The following is a 24738-nucleotide window of genomic DNA, read 5'->3' as shown; positions in this document are numbered from 1 at the left end:
GACCAAGGCTGTTGCATTGTCAGTTTCCCAGGTCACCCAAGCTGCAGGGACCCAGGAAATTGACAGCGCTGCTGCACCTGTTTCCCAGGTCCTTGCTACTAGCGGGAGCCAGGAACTGACCAGGACTGCTGCAGTGTCAGCTTCCCAGTCCCCCAAGCTGCAGGGATCCAGGAAACTGACTGTACCACTGCATCTGGCTCCCGGCTCAGAATGCAGAGCTGACAGAACTGTGTGATAGGTTCCCATAATGCACTGCTGCAACAGTCAATGTTTGGTGATTTGGTGTGGAAGCAATATGTCTAAATCAAAATCAAATTTTAAAAAATGGCATCATAAAATCGATTTTAATAAATTAGAATTTATCTTGTAGTGTAGACGTAGCCTTAGTGTGTCCCCACTAAATTGCCGAAGTTCGACTGCGGCAGCACTGCACTGTGAGCACCTATCCCACAGTTTCCATGGCCCTGTGGTATTTTGGGTTTTTGTGCCAGTGTCTTCTAGGTAAATAGTCACCACAAGTGGATGTGCACGTGTGATGTCATCATCCCAGAGTGCATTGTGCTTACTCCCCCCGACGTTGACAACAAATGACCATTTTTCCAAAGCCTCCCGCTGCATCAGGATGTTTTAATGATTGTCACTGTCAGAGCTAGCTACTGATGTGCCAATCCGCCTGGTGAACAGTCGTGGCTCAAGTACTGCCATTACTTCAAGTAAACTAAGGAGACTACTCCTGGACCAAGAGTCTCTTCCCCCAGTGAAGCTCACGATATCCAAATGCCACTTGCGGCTGGTGTAGATAATCAGCGGAATCATTTGTAGTGACCCCATGGGCCACTACTGTCACAAAGAAAGAAGATATGACATTTTCTCCATTCCCTTGGTGACGCAGCAATAGAGGCCACACAGGAGAAAGCAGATGCAGCAGAAGCTGGGGATGGGGGCAATCACACTGCACTCCCCGCTTAGAAAATGTCATGCCCCCAATTTTGTGCACCCTTGCTGTAGGGAATATCCTCTTTTTGGCTTAGCATGGTGACTGTAGTATTTCTTGCTAGCCCTGGGAGGGAACCACAAGGGTAAGCCCTCTTAAGCGCTGAACCCCACATAGGACAGGATGTGGCGCTGTCTGGAAGCCTGGTCTGCACAGCCCAGCAGTCACATGGTGTGTGGGGTAGGGACTAGCCCTCCAAATGCATGGTGGTTTGGAAAGGACATTCCGCTGTCTGGAAGTGGGATCTACACAACCCACCAGCCACACGGCAGTGTTGAGGGAAGTATTTTCACTCAGCATTGCTGGGAGTCCCTGGAATAACCCCTCTCCAGTGTGCCCTGGGAAATCTTCCCATAAATGTGCACATTTCTTTTGCTGCTTTGCACGTTACTCAGCACAGATTACCCCACACACAAAAATGAGATCCTGGATCTCCTGATGGCTCCATGCTGGGGCTCTTTTGCAATCCTGAGAACTCATGACAAATAGTTGGTCTGCTCGCCACGCCGGCCACAAAGGAAAGGAAATGAATTCAAAATTCCCAGGCTGATGGCCACTGCTTCCTGCTCACCTGGAGAGCAGCAGAGGCGAAGCAATGACTAGAAAGGACACACTGAGATGCACTGTGGGATATTTTTGTAGGCTAATAAAATCAATTTTAATAATGCTGCCGTATGCACTTGCATTAAGTCGACATTGACAAACCAGTTTTTGGTGTTACTCCTGGTGAAATCAGCAGCACAAAAAAAATAACCTTAAGAGCCCCTTAAAGCCAACCTACTGAGCACAATGGTGAAGACCGTTGGTTTATAAAATTGGCCTAAGATGCAAATTCGATTTTTATCCCCTAGTGTTGATCAGGCCTAAGTGACTTTCCAAGGAAGTAATTGCAGGAACAGAATTTAAAAGTCCCAGTTCCGAGCCTCAACCAAGAGATCATCTTTCCTCTCATGGAAGCAATTCTATCTAACACAAGCACCTGAATACCCTTATGCTGAGTTTCATGCCTGTTATTAATTAGTTCCAATACTTACTATTTCTTTCCGTCCTTTTGGAAAAGAAGAAAATGAGCAGTGTTCTTATAAACCAGATTCTAGAGAAAGAGAAATTAGTTTACATTAAAGACTAATAAAACACTGAAAATAATTGAACTTGTAATAGGACGCTAACTTCCCCCTCAACTACTGAATGACCAGCATCCCTCCAAAATGGCTTACAATTAGCCTATTCTGAAGGTTTAACAGGAAGGTAAATATCAAAGAACAGCTAGTGTTAAACACTTGCACAAAAGGTGGCATTATTCCTCTCCAATATCTCTTACAAATGATAGAAAAAACACTGAGGCCATGTCTACACTAGCCCAAAACTTCGAAATGGCCATTTTGAAGTTTACTAATGAACCACTGAAAAACATATTCAGCACCTCATTAGCATGCCAGCAGCCACGGCACTTCGAAATTGACACGGCTCGCTGCCACGCGGCTCATCCAGACAAGGCTCCTTTTCGAAAGGACCCCAGCAACTTCAAAATCCCCTTATTCCTATCTGCTGTTAGGAATAAGGGGATTTCGAAGTTGCTGGGTCCTTTCTAAAAGGAGCCCCGTCTGGACAAGCCACGCAGCAGCGAGACGCATCAATTTCGAAGTGCCATGGCTGCTGGCATTCTAATGAGGTGCTGAATATGTATTTCAGCGCTTCATTAGTAAACTTCAAAATGGCCATTTGCATGGCCATTTCGAAGTTTTGGGCTCCAATAATAAATATTAGAAGTCTGTAGGGAAGTGAAAGCAATTTTGTTACCAAAAATCATGTTTAGCATCACAAAGAATAAGCAAAATTCCACAAAGTTTAACATAATGGTGTCACTGTTTAATAAGCATATACTTGGCATTTATATAATATATTACATGATTAACATTCTTACAACAATTAATGGTCACAAAGTGCCTGAGAGGTCAGTTATTTATCCACTATCACAATTTTACGCCCGCAGATGTCAAGACACATAGATGAAGCGACCGTTGAAGGTCACACACAACAAGTCATCCACAAAGACAGGACTAACAAAGGCATACAATATTGACATTCTGCTTTTAAACTCACAGTCTAATAACTATCATAAAGTTATAAAGTAGTACAATGATTGCTGACTTATTCTTTATACGTCATGTGAGTGGCACTTATTCTATACAAAGTGATGACAGAACGATGCATCATATGCCTATAAGGTCTTAAGTTGTTTGGAAGAGTACACTAGAAACCCAGAAGCATTGTTTCCTTTCACAATTATGGGGCTTTTTTTCTAAGTCAAGTTTCTTCTTCCTCCCCATAATGTGTTGAGCAATCATATAATGCTATTAGCATTGATGTTTCCATTCTAAATTCTCTTTTTTAAGACTAAGATGTCTACTCCAGCACACAAATTTTAAAAAGGTTAAGTGAAGAATATTATCAGAGAATTATATATTGTTTAAAGTTTCAGCTGAAACTTTAAATTGTAAGGATGAATAAAAGGAGGTGAAGTTTCAAGAACTGAAGTATTCTTCTGCGCCACTATTTCTCTCAAGTCTTTAGTTATTTAACTGCAGGTATTTGAAAGTTTGAAATGTTACATATTCCTAGAACATAGCTCATTATACCAACGTCAGTAACATCCACCGGTCTTGTGTGAGTGACACAGAACAGCACTGTGTGGGTGCCTCTACACTAGGAACTAACTCGAAGTTAGGCACTACTTTGAAGTAGTCAGCAGAGAGTCTACACACATTTTCCCTTACTTCAAAGTTAGCTTCAAAGTAGAGAGCCCAACTTCCAACTCCTTATTTCATTCCTGGGAATTGAGTAGTGCCCTCCTTCAAAGTTTAACTTTGAAGTAGGGCATATGTAGACGCTCAACTTAGCATTTGCTTACTTAGAAGTTGTACTTGGAAGTAAGCAACTTAAATTATTTTTGTAGTATAGACACAGCCTGTGAATGAGTGACTTCAGACTAGGGGAGGCAGATATTTTCCAGTTTTCTAAAGGCAGAAAAAAGAGTTAGTACTGGATGGCACCAGCCATTCACCTCTTGACTGTGGCCTGGTCTACACTAGGAGGAAAAAAAATCAATTTCAGATACGCAAATCAAACTTTGAGAACTGCACAGGTGGAGTCACCTTATCTAAAATCAACTTTTGCCATCATCCACACAGTGGCAAGTTGACAGGAGAAACTCTCCCATCAACCTTCTTTACTCCTTGTGACTGCCAGGAGTACCAGGATCAACGGCAGTGCAATGACAGTTGGATTTAATGTGTCCCCATTAGGGACATTGAATTGAACTCAGGAGGACTGACCGCGAGCGTATTGATCTTCCTGTAATGTAGACACACCCTAAGAGGGAAGATATGCTGGCAGCTGCTTGCTATTTATGTCTGCCAGAGAAAAAATGAGGAGGACTGGATACAAAAGACAAATGAGACAGATGCTCACGAGTCAAAAAAGCCTAACTTTTGTTCTCAACATTCATATGCTTGGTGGTTGCCTTCCCCAAGAATTCAAGGAATCCTATTATTCAAAAATTAAACATCTACTGAACTTAGAAAGAAGAGTAGAACAAAAGATTCATTAAAGATCAGACTAGTAGTAAAAGACAGACCTTACAACAATGGCAATACTCATTTGTCATATTTGAGTGTAAGATGTAGGCTGGCATAAGTAGCAGACTAGCTAAAAGAGCCTTTTTCCCTGGTAGTATTGTTGGGAAAAAAAAATCCTAACTATTCTTTTATCAAAGCCTATTTTGAGCCTTTGATAATAGATCAATATACATGTGCAGAAATACATTAAAGTGATCTTTGTTTTATTTCATGAAATACATATCCAATTGAACATCAACACTGTATAGCAACTTAGTAGATATTATGAACTGTAAGATTACTACATTTTAAAGGACTGGTGCATGAAGTTTTGCTGGTCACGGTCGATCTTCCCGAGTTCAATTTTGCACATCTGGTAAAGATATGCAAAAATTGATCCTTCTGGGGTCGATGGGAGAGTACTAGAGACTAGGTCTATACTAGGAAAACAAGCTGATTCTGATACATTGATTCTACCTACGCAAATGCCATAGCTAGAATTGTATATCTGAAATCAACTTATTTCCCTAGTATAGGCCAGCCCCGAGTGTTAAACTCCCAAAAGGCTTAATAGATTCCATACCTCTCCAATCTTAAACTAAAAGCAACCCAAGTTAATGTTAAATATCTCATCAAGCCAAAGTTCCAGCAGGGGTACAATCTGAAACTAAACTCAAAAATCTGAGAACAAGATACTTAAATTAATTGGATCAAATAAACAAAATTAAAATAAACTTTGTTATTTTTTCTAATATATATTCAAAATGTTAACAGCATGAAGACTCAACATTCTATGATAAGAAAAAAATGTCAAGAATACTTCTGTAGAACAGCTACTCATTTGAGGCTTATCCATGAGTTCCAGCTGATCCACATGTTGAAGGGACACCAACTTAAAAAAAAACAAAAAAAAAAAAATCACTTCAACTTGAACATTCATCCCTTTTTGTTAGTTAGTTTCACCTAAATTGATCCAATTCTTCAGTCCAGATACATTTCTCTTGTAGTACATTGACTACCTATAAAGTTTTGGTTTTTTGTGCAACTCACTCAGACAATAGGGGAGATATTTAAAAAAAAAAGAGCCATAAACACTGTCCAGGAATTTTAGGAGTAGCTGTAGTACCCTAATAACAAATATGTTTAAAAGATCTAGGTTTTCAGTTGATGACGCACCTTTAAAAACTCAGAACAGGAATATAACTTACCTTCAACCTAGATGAAAACTGATAAAGGCTGTTCATATTTAAATAACTATACAAAGCATCATTCCAATCAGTTACACAACTTCTGATGTTGACACTGTCAATGGAAAAACTACATTTTTCCCATCCCTAAGCCAGACCTAGCAGAGACATTTTCCTCATAAAAAACATCTGCTTAACTACTCAGATTTATTTTAAAAGGAAAAATTGAGCAAACTGTGATAACTCAAGGGTTGTCAAAAACAAACTCAGGCCCCTACTGAGATTCACTCTTGCTTTCCTTTCAACAAAGAGGCAGCAATTAGAGAAAAAGGCATATTTTACTTACATCAATGGAAATGCAAAAAATGGAAGCATCATAATCAGCCTTGCTGTCCATTCATCAGGTAGGTACCACAAATATACAATTAAACAAGTAATAAGATAAAGAACTGATGAGTAGAGAAGGAGTCTTCCAACCCATAGCTTCTGTAGCCTTTGATTTTTTTCTCTAAATTCTTCTAATGCCTGGATTTCCTAGAAATAAAAGGTTTTTAAGTGACTAGTGTCTAAAGTTAATTGATGCTTTGTTTGGTTTATTGAAGCTGAGCATTTCATTTTGACTTCTGAAAACATTAAAAAGTAATCAGGTTTTCTCTACTTGAAACGATTTATCCAATACATCTAACAATTTTCATAGTACGAACTACACCTCTATACACTTGTTTTGGCAAGGACCACCTGCCATTCATTCATGAAGAGGTAACATTCCTGGTGCAACTACAGCAACTGAAGATTGATGTTAAGAATGTCTGTATTTTTAACTGTCTTAATGGGATTTAGAAACTTGGAAACAAGGGGGGAGAACCAGCACTATGTGACACCAGCCAGCTTTTTATCATCACAGCAAAAAGGGTTCAACAGTCTAATTTTAGTACCTAAGAACATAAGAATGGCCATACTGGGTCAAACCAAAGGTCCATCCAGCCCAGTAGCCTGTCTGCCGACAGTGGCCAGTACCAGGTGCCCCAGAGGGGGTGGACCGAAGACAATGATCAAGCGATTTGTCTCCTGCCATCCATCTCCAGCCTCTGACAATCAGAGGCCAGGGATACCATTCCTACCTTCAGCTAATAGCCTTTTATGGACCTAACCTCCATGAATTTATCGAGCTCTTCCTTAAATTCTGTTATACTCCTAGCCTTCACAGCCTCCTCTGGCAAGGAGTTCCACAGGTTAACTATGCACTGAGTGAAGAAGAACTTTACTAGTTTTAAACCTGCTACCCATTAATTTCATTTGGTGTCCTCTAGTTCTTGTATTATGGGCACAAGTAAAATAACTTATCCTTATTCACCCTCTCCACACCTGTCAATTTTATATACCTCTATCAAGTCCCCCCTCAGCCTTTTCTTTTCTAAACTGAAAAGTCCCAATCTTTTTAGCCTCTCCTCAAACGGGACCTGTTCCAAGCCCCTATTCATTCTAGTTGCCCTTTTCTGAACCTTTTCCAGTGCCAGGATATCTTTTTTTAGATGAGGAGACCATATCTGTACACAGTATTCAAGATGTGGGCGTACCATAGATTTATATAGTGGCAGTAAGATACTCCTTGTCTTATTTTCTATCCCTTTTTTAATAATACCTTACATCCTATTTGCCTTTTTGACCACCTCTGCGCATTGCATGGATGTGTTCAAGGAACTATCCAAGATAACTCCAAGAGCTCTTTCCTGAGTAGTTATAACTAAACTAGCCCCCATCATATTGTAAGTACAGTTGGGTTATTTTTTCCAATGTGCATTACCTTACACTTATCCACACTAAATTTCATTTGCCATTTTGTTGCCCAATCACTCAGTTTCATTAGACCTTTTTGCAGTTCTTCACAGTCTGTCTTTGTCTTAACTATCTTGAACAGTTTAGTGTCATCTGCAAACTTTGCCACCTCACTGCTCACCCCCTTCTGCAGATCATTTATGAATAAATTGAAGAGGATTGGTCCTCGGACTGACCCTTGGGGGACACCACTAGTTACCCCTCTCCATTCAGAAAACTTACCATCTATGCCTACCCTCTGTTTCCTGTCTTTTAACCAGTTCTCAATCCATGAAAGGACCTTACCTCTTATCCCATGACAACTTAATTTACATAAGAGCCTTTGATGAGAAACCTTGTCAAAGGTTTTCTGGAAATCTAGAGTACAGTACAGTTGCTTTAACTTCAAAATGTTTTCATATTTTAATACTCCCTCCTCCTCCTGAGATATTGCATCCACTTCAACTATATTTTTATTTTAGCACTCCCCCTCACATTAAGAACACAGTCCTAAATATCTTAGCATGGTTTTGTTATTTTTGGCAGATCTAGCAGTGCTTTTTACTTTTAATGATAGCAGGATTATCCACGCCTTTTTTAATTTGGCCAGTGAAAATACCTACTAGATATTTCAAAACAGGTAATTGCTCTATAAACATACATCTTTCACAAATAGTGACTAGACTCACACTAGATCACTGAACTGTTATTTCATTTATTCTGTGCATGATCTTATTTTACCACCATAGTAAGGGTTGTAACTCAACAGCTACGTCTACACTAGCCCCAAACTTCGAAATGGCCACGCAAATGGCCATTTCGAAGTTTACTAATGAAGCGCTGAAATGCATATTCAGCACTTCATTAGCACGCGGGCGGCCGCAGCGCTTCGAAATTGACGCGGCTCGCCACCACGCGGCTCATCCTGACAGGGCTCGTCTTCGAAAGGACCCCGGCTACTTCAAAGTCCCCTTATTCCCATGAGCAGATGCAAATAAGGGGACTTCGAAGTAGGAGGGGTCCTTTCAAAAAGGAGCCCCATCAGGAAGAGCTGCGCGGCGGCGAGGCGCGTCATTTTCGAAGCACCGCGGCCACCCACGTGCTAATGAAGCGCTGAATATGCATTTCAGCGCTTCATTAGTAAACTTCGAAATGGCCATTTGCATGGCCATTTCAAAGTTTGGGCTAGTGCAGACATGGCCAACCTGTACTGAAGCTTTTCTAACAAGCCTAATGAATGGGACTTTGTTCTCGTGGCATTTTCTGGAGAGCATAAAAATGAGGGCTTACCAATTAGCCATAATTAGATTCTCCAACCAGGCCAATTTTTACATTCACTCACCTTACAAGTTGTTGAAATGTAGACTAAGACTATTACTTATGTAGCTATTTCTTGAGGAAGTGTTAATGTTCAAAATCACTTAATGCAGAGTTTCTGCTCTCTACTTTCCATCACCTGAAACTCCAACTCTCTAGTACATCAATGGCTGAGTCCGGAATCAGCACTATTACAAGTAAGCTTGGAATGATTAGATTCTTTTTTAAGAACTAAATGTTGGTAAACATTGGATTTCACCATATGCACACAAACTAAAAACATTATTTTAATTGATGATAAACAAAGTGGAAAGGCAAGTCAAGTAAAAATTGTGCTTGAGAACTTAGATTTTGATTAAATGATATTTGGTTTGTACATGTTGACATGTAATTTAATGTTTAGAAATCTCTAACTTTCTGAATCCCTCTACAGAAATTAAATGAGTATTGTCTGATCCCCCACAACTATAAAGATTTAAATAAATAAAACCATAGAAACATTGATAACCATTATAATTCTAAAAAAGTACATCTGAATTTTGCCAAACCCAATTAAAACATACACACACACGCACTCTCCCCCCTCAATTTGGTAATTTTTAAAAACTGCCCACGTTAGATATCTATTCCTACACTATACAAAATAGGAATAATGTAGAGGCAAAACACATACCTTATCAATTTTCTCCAACACTTCCACTGTCGAAGGCTTTGCCTGCTTACAGGGCAGGGAAAAGAGGTGTCATTGAACTTTACAGTGATACTCAAGATATTCTGTTTATTGTCTTTTTTTGTTCCCCTTCTAATTCAAGTACAGGAGTCAACCCAAGGGCACAACATCAGCAGTGAAATTGTATTTTACCTTTAAGAGACCAATAAAAGGTCCATTATACAAATTTGATAGATTAAATCTTTAGAGGGCTAGATTCATGCTGGTTTTTTGGTTAAAAATTCAAGACATTCTTTGGGCATGCAATCCAGTTGATAAGAACATAGTGAATTTTAGGTTAGCTTTATACAGTTTGCAGCTTAAAAGTGTTTTGGAAAGAAAATTTTCATTCAGGTATATCAAAAAACAAGGAAAACAAATTATGGTACTTAATTCTACAAAAGGCAAGAATGACGTGACTTTAACATTCCAGCCGCAGACGCTGACAAGGAAGGTAGATGTTTCTGTTTTTCAGTATTTGGTAGACACTCTTATGCTAGTACACACATATAAGCGTCTAGACAAGGAGTCTCCAACTCATGGCCAGGAGGCCACCTATGGCACAAGCGGTTCCACAGTCCAGCCCACACACAGCCGCTGGCATGTGAGTCCCTGTAGCCTGAGGGTGCTGTCCATACTCTTCCCCCAAGTCCAGCCCCTGCTCCACCTTGCCCTGTCTCTTCCCACCCCTGCTCCTCCCTCTATCCTCACACACCTTCCTGCAAGCCACTTCCCCCAAAGGACACACCTTGGAGAAATACCAGGGTCCTGGCATGGGGGCAGGCAGCAAGGACAGGAGCTGCCGGGAAGCAGAGTGACGCAGTATCCTCTGCTGCATACATCCACTACCCCACCACTGTGATGAGCGCTGAGGGAAATGATGCTGTGTTGCCAGTCCCACCCTGCCCAGAGCCCCACAGGCTAAGTTGGGTATGGAGGACCATTCTATTCACAGCTGCATCAAACCATCCTATGGATGGGATGACTCTGCACACGACTCCTCTGGGACACAGGGACATGCTGACAGTGATGCAGAGTAACAGCATGAGGCCACTCTAGGCCCAATGCACTAGTGGTGGTAGCAGATGGGTCCAGAGGACACAGGGTGAGCACACAGGCCAGCAGGTGAGCCCAGGAGATTCTGGGGTGGGGGAAGAACGTGCAGAGACCCCACCCCCAACCTCACTCTCCCACCAGAGATGGGTGCCCACCAGCCCTCTAGGAGGATCTGAAGACTGGTAACAAGTATCAGTTATCAGAGGGGGAGCTGTGTTAGTCTGTCTCCTCAAACAACGAGAGGTCCCGTGGCACCTTACAGACTTAACAGATATTTTGGAGCAACTGCATCTGACAAAGCAGGTCTTCGCCCATGAAAGTTTTTGAGCGAAAATATCTGTTAGTCTATAAGGTGCCGCAGGACTTCTCTTTGGTTTTGAAGACTGATACTGGCCGTAGGGCAGCAATGGGCAAGCAAAAGTGGAGAGTGGACTGCATGAGCAGCCCTGCTTCATCTCAATGGGCTGCAAGATTGAAATCCAGTGACAGGCAACCTGGGGGCCACATGTGGCCCCCTGAGGTTTTACCTGTGGGCAGGCCACACACTCCCTCTCTGCCTCCTTCCCACAAGCCTCTCACAAGCTAGGGAACAGGAGCCCTGCACTTACTTACTCCTACCCCTCCCTCCCAGCACTTACCGAGTACCATGATTCAGCTGATTCACAACACTCAAAGCGCTGGGAGCGAGGAGGAGGAGGAGGAAGTAAATGGGGAACCCCAGCGCACAAGAGCATGGGGGAATGGGGCAGACAGAGGGTGAGCAGGCCGCAAGTGGAACCTCAATGAACCACCTGGGGCCCACAGGCCAAATGTTGCCAACCCCACCCTTGAGTTAATTAAGTTTGAGACTCCTGGTCTAGACAGATAATAAATGATACTCTCCGTGATTCATCCACTAGTGCCCATGTTAAAAGCCTCAGGAACAGCAACCAAATTACAACCTGTGTGTATGCCTACATCTATCCTGGTCCAGTGGTAAGTGATCTAGAAAGGGAACTCTGAAGGAATCCCTGAGATAGCAGCCATCTTCATCACATTTCCAAGAGTTACCAATTCAACACAAGATCCAAAGGCAGGTCAAAGAAAGGATTAAAATTTAATAAGGGCATGAAAAGAGCTTGAATGTAGGGACATACCCAAAGTGAATTCTGAACCCAGGCCTATTCAGTTACAGTTTTCCAATCAGTACATGGATGAATTACTAGAAATTTCAGATTTAGAATAGTTTTTGACCAAAGTATCATGAACAAACCCAAAATTCTCTTAATCTTATCAAATTATTTAGAAAAAGTATGTAAGAATACAAGTATTTTCATCTTCTGAACTATCCGTAAAGATTTTTATACTGTAACAAGATTTACTTACCCTCCACCGAGAAACAAGTCCACCCATTTTTTTTATTTGCAGTTGGTTTGGTTGCTTATAAGAAACTTCTCATGGATTCACAGCTAGAAATAAAGAATTTGTTTAAGAATACGGTAAAAAAAAACAACCACATTTTAAGTGTTTAAAGTGAATATTTCTCACCTGTATTCTCATATCTAAATTAAAAAAAATATTGCATACGGGTGTCTATCATAGCCAAATTCTTCAGACTACCTTGCACTCCCAGCCACCAGTTTTAGAACCTCTTTATTGTTAAGTCATTCTACTAATTAGCCTACCAAGATCATGGGCAAGTTTATGTTTTGCTTTGGAAATGTCTATATACAACTGAAATATAAAATTTTTAGTAGTAAGAGACCCAAGTCCTTGTCTTCTTTTAATGGCCACTAAAGTTATAATTTAGCAAACGAGAAAGCTATTTGAGTGTCATACAATTTAATTAGCCATAAATTAATTTCAATCAAACCTTATTTAAAATTTAGATAATACTGAATTTGACAATTCAGATTTTTTTAATTTAACGTTAATTGTATGCTCTTGTGAAACGTCAGTTTGGCCTCTCTGTGCCCAGAAGATATACAATCCAGCAAGTAACAGTAAAAAGCCCCTTTACTATTTCTAAATGTGCAGGAATACATCAGTCACCAAGTCCAGCAGTCTGCTGCAACTGACAAGGATTCCAATCAGTAAAACTCATGATGTACTTATGTAGATGCTTCACTGAAAACCAACCACCAAACTACTTCAGAGCCAATGAACAACAATCATAAGCCAACAATCTTCAGCCACTAGCTTGGTGAGGCTATGTCTAAACTATGAAATAAAATTAAATTTAAGGCAGTTGGCTCGATATTACCACATAACTGCCTTCACTGTAAATACCATTAGCTTGATTCCATGAGCATTAATATTGATATCAGATTGTTGTTACATGCTGGGTATAGCATCAAGCTCGAATTCAAAAGTTCGATTAGAGGCCTGTGTGGAAGTGCCATGTCTTAGAATCAAATTTATTAGCCTCTAGAGGTGTCCCGTATGTAACCCACCATGCCAGAGTGCTCCACTCTGGCCGCTGCTCTTGAGACACGCAGGAATTTGGTAACAGGAAGACCATGAATTTCAAATCGAGAGCAGGAAGCCTGTGGCTGTGGACTGACGTTTGTATGACGGCCTGAGAAATATCTTTCTTTCGTTCTTTGCTATTAGCACTGTGAGGGCATCTAACCATTACAAATCGCCCCTGCACAGAGTTCGTGGTTCTGTCCCTATGCTTCTTTTCTCTATGCTGCCAGTCGCTGCCCCACCGCACCATGGGGCAACAAGGCTGTTGTGGGGCTCGTGCTTGCCTAAAAGACCGAGAAACTTCTTCTCAACTGTTTACATTAGCGCATGAAGCCCCCTCACCCCCCACAGATGCCACGCAGTCGGGGTCTTTCCCGTACTCAGCCACATCACGTCGGTAGCCCCGACCCAATAAAAGGACATGCCTGCCATTTGGTGCTGACCATGCAACCAGCCAGCACCATACCCTGCCTTGCACGCAGTTAGGGCTCCAAGGGTGGGAAAGAATTTCGGGGGCTTGCTGCCACCAGGAGGGGAAGTCTCCCCTAGCAGCAAAGATATTTAGGAGGACTACTTCAACTGGCTCCCCACTGAACCCCCACCCCACCCCAACAAGGACCCGGGGGACTTGATGATGCCAGGAAGGGGGGCAGGGGAAGTCTCCCCTGGTGGCTAAGATTTTCAGGGGTGGGGGAACATTTCAACTGGCTCTGCAGCCATATACCACAGGCCCCTACCCCAGCCCCAGCCCCTGCCCCTGCCAAAAACATTTTCAGCAGCTTGCTGTCCACTGCGGACACCTGCTGCTTTTTGCAAAATCTTTGATGTTTCATGTATAAAATCTTTTTCCTAACCTTTCCGATCCTCTTTCTTCATGCTTTAGCCCCCCCAAAAAACACAGGGAACAACAGAGGGGGAGGCAAGCTCTTTTATCAGTTCAGTGTATGAGATTTCACTGTCATCGTGTTTTGGAAAGACAAATGCAGCAATTTTATTTGGAAATATACCTGTGTCATAGAACTGGAAGGGACCTCAATAGGTCGAGTCCAGTCACCTGCACTCACAACATTCCGCTTTTAAGATTTTCGGGGGCTTGCTGTCATCCCTCATGTTGGCAATTTCTGCATAGCGAAGAGGGAACACAAAAATCTTTTTTCCTTGCCTTTTCTACCCTTTTTCTTCTAATTTTGCACCCCTTCACACAGGGAAGAGTGGGTAGAGAGCTAGTTGACAATACAGATTATGCACAGAAGCTGCATAACAAACTGGGAAGCCAAATACAGTGAACCCCCAAGTTACAGGGGGGTTGTGTTCCTGCAACCCCATGTAACTCAAATTTTCACACAAGTTGGTGCGGGCAGGGGGGAGTTTGCAGGAGCAAGGAAACTGACCAGCCCATGAGGGCTGGTCAGCTTCATGGCTCCCAGAGTGGCAGAGAGCTGGGAACCAGGGAACAACCTGGTTCCAGTCTTCCTGACACTTGCGGGACCGAGGAAACTGACCAGGGGAAAGCTGCCCCTTAGCTCCCAGCCACTGCAGAAACCAGAAAGCTGACCAGCAATGAGCTGGTCAGTTTCCCGGGTCTCGCAAGCAGCAGGAAGACGGAAACTGAGCAGCAGCCTGGTTCCCAGCTCCCCACTGCTTGCAGGACCCAGGAAACTGACCAACACATGGCTGGTTAGCTTCCCAGTTCCTGTCAGCACAGGGGAGCTGGGAACCAGGCTAAGAGTCGCATCTCTCTGTCTTTTCTGAGCCACATGGCTGACGGAGGGGAGGGAGAAGGGGCTTTTAGCCTGCCTCGCTCCCTGCAGTTGCAGGAAGCTAGGCCGGCTGACAGCAGCAGAGCAGCTTCAAGCTATGCTTAACTCACGTTAAAGTCAGTTACGTGCAACCTGAAGCCATGCATGTCAGAGGTTTACCATAACCTCCCCTCAGCAACCCTCCTTCTTCATGCTTTCCATTGTTCCTGTGTTATTTTCAAGGTTCAGATGCAATCAAGGCGGGAGGACAGTCAGTGCACGGCCATTTGAGAAGACATACCCTTGCTGATTTTTATGAAATCCTTGATAATTCAGTTAACAGAAATCTGTTTTCTTCTGTAACTTTTCCACCTTTGTTGATGCCCTACTTTTCCTTCCTTCTGACTGAAAAAGTGGACGTTTGCATAACGTGGGAGGGGAGTGAGGGCAATGCAGTGTGGGAAGATGATGTCAAAGACCGGCAAACATACCCAGAATGCTACAGGGATGACAGAACTGTGGGATAGGTTGATGTTTGTCAATTGAGTGCGGCAGCAATAAGTTGACTTTGTGAGGAGCAAGTGGGGAGGTGAGGATAGTCAAAAATGAAATATATAAAATCCAGAGTTATAATATCATTATTAATAAATCCAATTTTATCTCATACTGTAGACATAGGATGGGTTCAGACAGAATTTACAGGTGAAAGATTATATATTTCATTACCATTTGAGTCCCTCCATTTAGAATTTTACCTGTAAGTAAACAAGAAAATAGTTAAAAATTCCTATTTGTGACAGCCAGGGATCCTAGAAAGTCACTTGCCATGCAAAAATGCAGAATTTGCATTCTTACAGAGAATCTTCAGTTTTTACAAATTATATATAAATATATAGATGGAAAGAGAGAGCAAGAGCATTGTAGACAGTAGAACCCCATTTTTCCAAGTCTCCATTATCAAGCGCTCCATATTAACAGAATCATTAACCATCCAGCCCTACCAGTGTCTGAGGCTCATGCTGCTGTGGTTAAGGTAATATGGAAAGCCAGATATTAGAGGCTCAGATCAATAGGGTTCTATTGTCTATCAACAAATCATTGTGTTCAACACATACCTATATGCTGGGGAAACTAAAGTTCAGCATTCCATTTTAATTGTGCAAAAATATGGACTTCTATGTTTGAGAATTCTGGGGTTTTTAATCATGGAAATCTAGGATCCCTGGTAATAACCCTAATCCAAAAAACAAGGTCTTTTTAACTCTGGAGATTGAAATAATGCTGTATCTATGATAAAAATCCCTTTGGTTTAGTAGAAGTATTTATTTCATTTATTTACCATTACAATTGTCTTCGGCCAAGAAAGAGATATAGAAACTCCATCTAGTGCCAGATTTCTTCTCAAAGAAGTTTAAGAGGTTGTCAGAACAAGGTAAAAACACAGTACACATAGAACCCATTATGGCTTATAATTCTGTGGCTAAATACCTTTGCACTAATTAAGAAAACCAAACGTTTCCATGAAAGCCAGAATTATGAGGATGCTTAAGTCTTATAATTCTGAACACAACCCTTAAAGATGCTAAGCAAATCAGTATTTGAACTACTGCCAAATTAAGGCATAGAGCAGAGGGACAGATCAACTTTGCTGTGCCAAATGACTAATAAAAAGGGGTCAGCTGCAGACAGAGAAAAGCACAGTCACCTTCTGGATCCCTTCAATGCACCCTGTGGATAGCCACCACAGGTTGCACCTCTCAGATCCGGTACTCTCTCGTCCAGCCACATCCACTGTGTGGCAGGACCATAGATGTTGCCACATGAGAGTGTGGCAGGCAGGTGCAGGAGCCCCAGCAGGACTAAGAGCCAGAGCCCCACTTGCCCCACAGCAGTTGGGATTAGAAGGCTTCCCCAGAACCAGAAGCCGGAGACCCTGCCTGCCCCTCTGGGGCCAAGAGACGAAGATCCTGCCTGCCCCACAACAGCATGTGGAGACCCCGCCTGCTCTACAGCACAGAGGGAGAAGGGCTGGCTGGAGCCCTGTGGGAGCCCCTGCGAGCCCGAGCTGGGGCCAGAGTCTGCAGCGATGGAGAGAGGAGGCTGGTGCTGCAGCAGTCCCTGAGCACATCCCTGCACCTTCTCTTGCCCAGGACCTGTCAATTCTCAAGTCACTGAATAAGGGAGGTGCAATCTGTACTACCACAGAGTCTACAATGAAAGAGTAATATAGCTGTTTTATATATTTTTAGTAGTATGTTTATTTAATACCCACTTGGCAATCACATGCAAGGGTGTGTGTGTCAAATTCACATGTGTGTTTGGACCATTCTGACAGGAAACTTTGACCCTGACCACTTAAAAAGATGCTTTTTTGTTGCAAAATCATTTAAGGCCTACGCTACAACATATCTAATTACTCACCAGAAAGCTTGCACCTTTTTATACGGACACAGAGAATCTTAATAGCATACAAGTAACATGGTGTTATTCATATAACTTGTCTAGATTGAAACTTATTTGACAAGCATCTGACAAAGAAAGCAGGCTTGCCTAAATGGGTATACGGACACATGTTCCTGCGGACTAGAACTGTGACCTCTTTACACATACTGTTCTAAACAGACAATTTTAAAAGGAATAATAGCTGACATGAACAGGTAAATTAGGGAAGCAAGTAAGTTTACTACTCTGTATTTATATGCAGTGAGTGTACAGTATTATATTGGCTTTGGATTGCACATGAAGTACATGAGCTACCTGGCACTTTGGTGTTCTCCATCTTCCTCCCAGGTCTTTCTTTTGCAGCTCTTTCACCAACCACAAGCCAGATTTCCTCAAGTTTCTCCATAAATACAATTGGCAAAACTCTTGCTCATTCCACATCACTTAGCACATTAACCCCTCAATATGCATGACAAAACTTCCCCTTCCCTACGCCTCCTTCCTTCTCATGCCCCGGACGATATCAAGCTACAGCTTACTTCCTCCTCTCTGTCTCCACCTATCCAGCATCAACAAAGTTACTCTTTTCACTCTGAGGCTATGTCTACATGAGACATAGAAGTCAGCTGCCAATTGCATAGCTAAAAATCAACTTATCAGCAGTCGACTTCAACGCGTGTCTTCACAGAGGAAGGTCAAGGGGAGCATTTCTTCTGTCAAACTTCCTTAATCCTCACCGCTCACGACAATTTCCGGGGTCGACTTTGACCCCAGAAAACGTCATTTCATACATGTGCAAAACAAAACCCTGGATGATCGACCCTGAGCAGGTCAATCTTCTGCTGTAGTGTGGCTCTAGCTTGTGTGATGGGCATTGCTGTGGTAGAACCTACTGGCACACACACCCTCAGGTATCACTGAAAAATGCAACCATGTTGCTGTGTGCAGTATTTGCTGCCACAATGCTGTAAAGCAATAATTTAAGTGTCCCTAGCTTCTGCACATTGTTTTGTAGTACTCAGGAATATCTGTGTGAAAGCTGAATGGTTGGAGAAAAAAATTAAAAGGCTCAATTAGGCAGAAAGTTTCAGATTTTTTTTTAAAATGAAAATAAGAAGTCAATCAGTGGATTACTAAGTATGAAGCCCACCCACTGCAGGAAAACCTAATAGGAAAAATCAGAGGAATATCTGCATGTTTAAATTTTGTGTTCTGATAAACTTGTTTCAAGACTAGTAACATAGTGGTAGCTGTGTTAGTCTGTACTTCAAGAAAACAAAGCAGCAGAAATGTAGCACTTTAAAGATTAGCAAAGTGATTTAATCGGTGATGAGCTTTTGTGGGACAGAGCCACTTCAGAGACCTAAAAGAACAAGACCTCTGCCAAGCATTTATAAAACTAAATTACCCACTGGAAGAAGTAAAAAAACAAATTGGCATATCCAGATGAATACCCAGAAACCAGCAACTGCAACATCGGCCCAAGAAGATCAATAATAGAACAGCACTTGTCATCACCTACAGCCCCGAACTCAAACACCTGCAACACATCATTAAAAACCTACAACCTATTCTGGATCAGGATGCTACACTCCAGAAGGCTCTAGGCGACAGGCCTGTCCTCTCCTATAGACGACCTCCTAACCTGAGAAAGATTCTCACGAGCAATCACAGGCTACACCTCAGTAATACTAATCCTGGAACTTTGCAACTATGCAATCCTGGAACTGCTGCCAACTTTGTCCACATATTTATTCTCGGGATTCCATCACTGGACTTAACCATGATAGTTATAAGATCAAAGGCACATTCTCCTGCACTTCCAGCAACATTATATATGCCATTATGTGCCAACAATGCCTTGCCACTATGTACATTGGACAGACTGGACAAAACCTTTGCCAAAGAATAAATGAGCAGAGCAGACATCAAGAAACTTCAAACACACAAGCTGGTCAGTGAATACTTCAATGGAGTGGGCCATTCTGTTAAAGACCCGAGAACTTGTGTCCTAGAGCATAAAGAATTTAAAAACAGGTTAGAGTGAGAAATTTGTGAGTTGACATTCATATTTAAATTTGACCCATTAACGCATGATGTGAACAGAGACATCAATTACCTCACTCATTACAAGGACTGCTTCCCTTCCTTGATGCTTGTAATTATCTCAGCTAGGACAATTAACATTCCCCCCCCATCCTCCTTCTTCAATCCAGTTTGATTTGTCAATTTTTATTGCAATTTTTCTTTTTTGGTCCTCTGTACTTATAAATGTCAGTCTGTATTGGAAATGAGATTGATCTGATGAAGTGGGTCTGTCCCACAAAAGCTCATCACTGAATAAATCATTTTGTTAGTCTTTAAAGTGCTCCATTTCTGATGCTTTGTTTTGTTTCAAGTGTGCAATTGCACAGAGTTCTTGCTTCAGCTGAGACTGAAATATGAGCATTTTCTCTTATTCTGGCATTGTAACAGAACCTTAACCTTAAAGAAAAATGAGAGAAAACATCAGACTCCCTGACATCCCTCAGAGAAAAAAAATTGTAACAATCAATCATAGGAACTTGCCTGTTTTCAGCTTCAAGAATTCTACAATGCTCTAGTTAATAGATGCTTTGTAATCTGTAGGCAACCTTAAAAGTCAAATTTGGATTATTTAATTTTGCAGTGTGAAACACTTATTTATAATATTCTCAAGATTTAAAACCATCTCAGTTCAGATAATATACAAAGAGATTAATGATTATTCAGTTTACAAAACTGCATGTAAGAGATTTTATCAGGTGATTGCAAGAATTACTTTCCTTCAATAGCATAGAGATACAGTTTTATTTGTAGTTTTCACCAGAAAACCATTTTGTCTCATAATTCATTGATGCTTTCTCCTGCCAATTCATTGCCAATAAAACAACCCCAACTGAAAAAGTGCAAGTCCATTCTGAAAATTAGATCCAGAATCAGACAGCTCAATTCCATTGATTCCACTCCCTAAATCCAAATTAATACTTTCAAAAACATTGATAGCTAGCAAAATATAAGCCTTGACCAAAAAAAGCCCTAACATGCTTTGTAATTTCAATCACAGTATTAGTATTTATTCCATCTTTTAAAAAAAAAAAATCAAGCAAAAACAGTTAATACTGCACAAAAAGATGACAATGTTTTCAAATGTGGTGCTCAAATTAAGTTATTTAATCCCTATTATGACAATGAATCAAGCGTCTAGTTTTAGACATGTAGTTTTGTCCATATCATCATAAGTTTTTTAAAGCAAGAAAGTGAACCCTAAAGAAACAGCAACTAAGCATGCAACAGCTTGAGATGCTCAAAGTGTGCGGCTGGATAGACTTTGGAAACTACAAAGCTGACTTTTTAGAAAGATTTTTTTACCTATGTTGCAAATGCTTACGTGACTAAACAAATTCTTAAAGTCAACTCTGTTTTTCACCATTATGGCTGCCTGTTTTTGCATCTCAATTTGAGCAATGAAAATAGATTTCTGAATTTAATTTTAGTTGTTTTTCCTCCCTCAAATTCAAGTTCTATCAGATGAGCTTATGTACCAATATTTGGGTTGCAAAACTTATAAGGAAACATCTGCTAAATTTTTTCTATTTGTCTGTTTTTTTAAATGCTATTGGAATTATCCAATGGCGTTAAGTTTTTCAAAACCTTACTTTAACAGCAGATTTAGGATCAAACTGGACTTCAAACAAATGAATTAGGGACTTACTGGATTCACCACATTGAGCCAGATCTGCACATTCCCTGGGGCAACATCGTGAACCACGGCCACTGGGGCTTACAAAGCAATTAATAATCTCTGCACATGATGCTGAAGTAAGGAGGGACTTGGTTAAGCACTTTTTTAATCTAGTTTTCTACAGTTGCCCGTGACAACAGACTGACAGCCAGCAGCGTTGCAGCGACGGTTCCCTTACTAGCACAGCCGCACTGGAAACTAATGTTCCAAACTCGCTGTTCGGTTTTGCCTGTGGATCACTTATGAGACGTGCTCCCATCACACTGTGCCACCACCTCCGCACCGGACAGAAATAGGAGCAAAGGCCGGTGGGGGTTCCTGGAGCGACCCCGCCAACGGCAGCAGGCCGGCGTGCGGGCGCAGGGAGAACACGCTGCAGCAGCCGCCCCCCGCCCCAAACAGGGCGCGAGGCCTGGCGCCAGGACGGGGACCGCCTGTCAAGCCGGCTGCGGGGACAGCGGCTGAGCCAAGCGCCCCCCCCGGCTAGGAGATAACGGCGAGAAACTGCAGGTTGAGGAGCCGCCCGGTGAGAAGCCCGGGATGCGCTGGGTACCCGAGCGCGCCCGCGCCCGCGCCCGCGCCCGTCCCGCCCCCTCGTACCTGCCGTGGGCCTGCCCCGCTCATCCTGCCTCCGCCTCCAGCCGCCGCTGAAGGTGCCGCAGGCCGCCAGCCGCCTCTCCCATCAAACACCGCGCGCCCCGAGCGGCCAATCGCCGCTCGCCTCCCGACCAAGCCCGGTCACGTGAAGAGGGAGCGGCGGGGGTGCGGCGCTGGGCGGGGGTCGGGATGGGGAACCGGGTTTGGGGGGGGCCGGAGAGAGGTGACAGCGCGCGTCGGGCGAGGGGAGGCGGCTGCTGTGCGTGTCCCGCGCTGCGCGGCCTTGGAAAGGAGCCGGGAAAGCGGGGAGCCGGGGGCGGCGCGTCTCCTTCGGTCCCGCTGTTGTGAGCGCTCTGCGGAGCTGCTCTCGGGCGAGGGAAAGCGGGATCGCCGCGCGCGTGTCTGGCTGCAGCTCTCGTGCTCGGCACGAACAAATGCACGGTCCTGGGCAGCTTGTCGGCGCTCAGATTCTGACAGCGGCAGCGCGGAGGTTCCCTCCCCCGCGCTTTGCTGGTGTTACAAAACAGCTATGTGGAGGCCAGAGAGCAAGCGGCTGGAGAAGAGACGACACAGGAGGGTGATTCCGGAGAGGCATATCGAGGAGGTTGGGGCTGAAGAGACTTAAGGAGGAGGATTGTCTAGCTGGGGTCATGCAGGGAGCGGGGCGGGGGGGGGAAGTTTGTAGAGAGGTCGGACGTGGAGAAAGTTGTAAGGATGGCGCACGTGACATTCAGTATCGGGGTAGCCCTGTTAGTCCCTATCTTCGAAATCAACAAGTCCCGTGGCACCTTACAGACTAACGTATTGTGGAGCTTTCGTGGTCACGGAGGACAGCGCATTATCAGCAGTTAATGTGGTGTCGTGGACAGCACGAGAGGAGGAAGCAGGTCAATTCAATCAGGGAGGATATGGCCCATTCCAGTAGCTAAAGTGTTGCTGTGAACATCAAGGGAGGAGAAACTGCTTTTGTAATTGGTCAGCCACTCTCAGTCAATTTTAAATGAATTGCAGCTCTGCAGTTTCTCTGCACGTGCAAAGTTTAGTATCAGAGGGGTAGCCAACTTAGTCTGTGTCTTCAAAAACAACAAGAAGTCCTGTGGTACCTTATAGACTCTAAAATAGCAGTTGATCGATAACATGGCACAGGACTTCTTGTCGTCTTTGGAATCTGTTTTTGAAGTTTTTTGGGTTTTTTTTTGCAGAATGGTTACTTTTAAATCTGTTAACTGTTACTTTAAAAACAGACTCCAAAAAGAAACTGAAGAGTTGCAATTCATTTGCAAATTTGACACCATCAGCCAAGGACTGAACACAGACTCCAACTCCACATTAACTGTTGATAACGGGCCACATCCTCTGGGACTGAACTGACCTTGTCAACTATGTCCCTCTTCTTGACTGGGACTCCCTCCTTTTCATAAGCCTATACATTTAAATGCTCCTCTGGAGCCCCCCACTCATGCATCCGATGAAATGGGTCTTTGCCCACAAAAGCTTATGCCCCAAAATATCTGTTAGTCTATAGGGTGCCACAGGCCACCTTCTTGTTTGTGACAGATATGGGAATATAGGTAGTTGAGACAGAAAGATCAGTAAAGAGTTGAAAGAGAACATGAAAAAGAAGTGTACAGAAACGAGCAGATATGTAAATAGGGACATTTTTAGTTGAGACTGAAGCTTGAATATGATCTGGTGATGGAGAGGGCAAAACATGGGAGGACAGGAGGATGATTCAGAGTCAACATTTTGACAGACGAACGTGACCACCCCTCAGAATTTTGAGCAGACATGACCAGTGTGGACTGAAATGTGTGGAGGCCAGAAGGGGGAAGTAATCAATGTGAAGAATGACCACAACCTAGAGAGAACAAGTTGGAGTTTATAGGCAGTCAATTAACACTATGACTGCATAAATCTAGCTAAATACAAAAGCAGTTTCTCCTCTTGGTGTTCACACCTCCAGATCAACTGCTGGTAGTAGGCCTCACCCTCCCTGACTAAGTTAACCTCATTATCTCCAGCCTTGCTCTGACCTGCCTATTTATACCTGCCTCTGCAAATTTCCACTACCTGCATCTGATGAAGTGGGTCTTTGCCCACAAAAGCTTACACTCATACATTTCTGTTAGGCTGTAAGGTGCCACAGGACCCCTTGTTGCTTTTTGCATAAATCTTTGAGGATGTAAATTATATCAATGCATGTATTGTTAATGAGATGCTAATACTACCTCTGGTGTGAATGGTTGCTCTGCCTGTAACCGCAAGCATTTCTTGAAAACTACAGAGTAGCTTTGTTTAGTGCAATATGTATGTGCATTAATTGTTGGCAAATGTAATAAATGGTTTGCAGAGGCATCATTTTCTTGTGGTTCTAATTCTTGTAATTGATAGCCAGAAATCTCTGCCCTTTAACACCTACTTAATGAAGAATCATCTCTCTCCCACACAGCTGTTGGAAGAGGTCTTTTAAGATACCTTTGGTAACAGCCCCTAAATGTCTGGAGACTCGAAGCAGTGTGCTCTTGCAATTGGGACCTGGACCCTGGGATTTGCTTTTTCACTGCCATGTCAGTCACTGTGGCAGGGATTTCAGTCTTCCCACTTCTGGTTCACTGCAAATGTCAACATACAATGTCAGGATGAAAAAGTAATACAGGCTGTGCCTACTCCTTAGATAAGGATGCCAAAAAGGGTGCCCTTTTTGGAGTGGGAGTTCTGTTTATCAACCATCCTGCCAACTACAAAGAAGTTATGGTTAGATACCAATTCCAGCATTGGACATTGGTGATATTTTAATTTTACCACTTTCCAGAAGAAGAGAAAAGGACATCAAGGTGGCTAAAGGATGTGTGATACCTAGTTGTCTTACAAAGCACTTAACAATGCTTCAGAAATATTGAGCAGTAGTAGGGTCAACTATTTCAACTTCTATTTACTTTGGGTCATCAGGCCTTTCATCTGGTGCTCAGGCTCGTGAAGAAAATCACTCATTCAGGGGGTAACGTCTTCAGAGCTTAGACACAGGAGAAAAAGGATCTCTCTTAGGCTCCTATG

At 42.8% G+C, this 24738-nt stretch overlaps 1 protein-coding gene across 7 annotated transcripts in view; it reads right to left on the bottom strand.

Annotated features, from left to right (window-relative positions):
* Positions 1-24738, bottom strand: part of LNPK (lunapark, ER junction formation factor) — a 146329-nt gene that overhangs the window by 74084 nt on the left and 47507 nt on the right. Inside the window, exons 1-6 of one of the 7 annotated variants that reach the window (XM_075001538.1) lie at positions 21688-21760; positions 15609-15637; positions 12061-12143; positions 9604-9648; positions 6145-6332; positions 2029-2087 (exon numbers count right to left, since the gene is read on the bottom strand). In XM_075001538.1, the coding sequence (XP_074857639.1) occupies positions 2029-2087; positions 6145-6332; positions 9604-9648; positions 12061-12087 (319 nt within the window). In that variant the 5' untranslated portion in view covers positions 12088-12143; positions 15609-15637; positions 21688-21760. Of the gene's footprint in view, positions 1-2028; positions 2088-6144; positions 6333-9603; positions 9649-12060; positions 12144-15608; positions 15638-21687; positions 21762-24738 lie in introns of those variants that run through there. The other 6 variants (XM_075001542.1, XM_075001539.1, XM_075001537.1 and 3 more) reach the window with 6 other exon arrangements.

Source organism: Carettochelys insculpta, chromosome 8 (genome assembly GCF_033958435.1).
Source record: "Carettochelys insculpta isolate YL-2023 chromosome 8, ASM3395843v1, whole genome shotgun sequence".
Classification (NCBI taxonomy): domain Eukaryota; kingdom Metazoa; phylum Chordata; order Testudines; family Carettochelyidae; genus Carettochelys; species Carettochelys insculpta.
The sequence above is the reverse complement of the archived record's forward strand: the minus strand, read 5'-3'. Positions and strand labels throughout refer to the sequence as shown.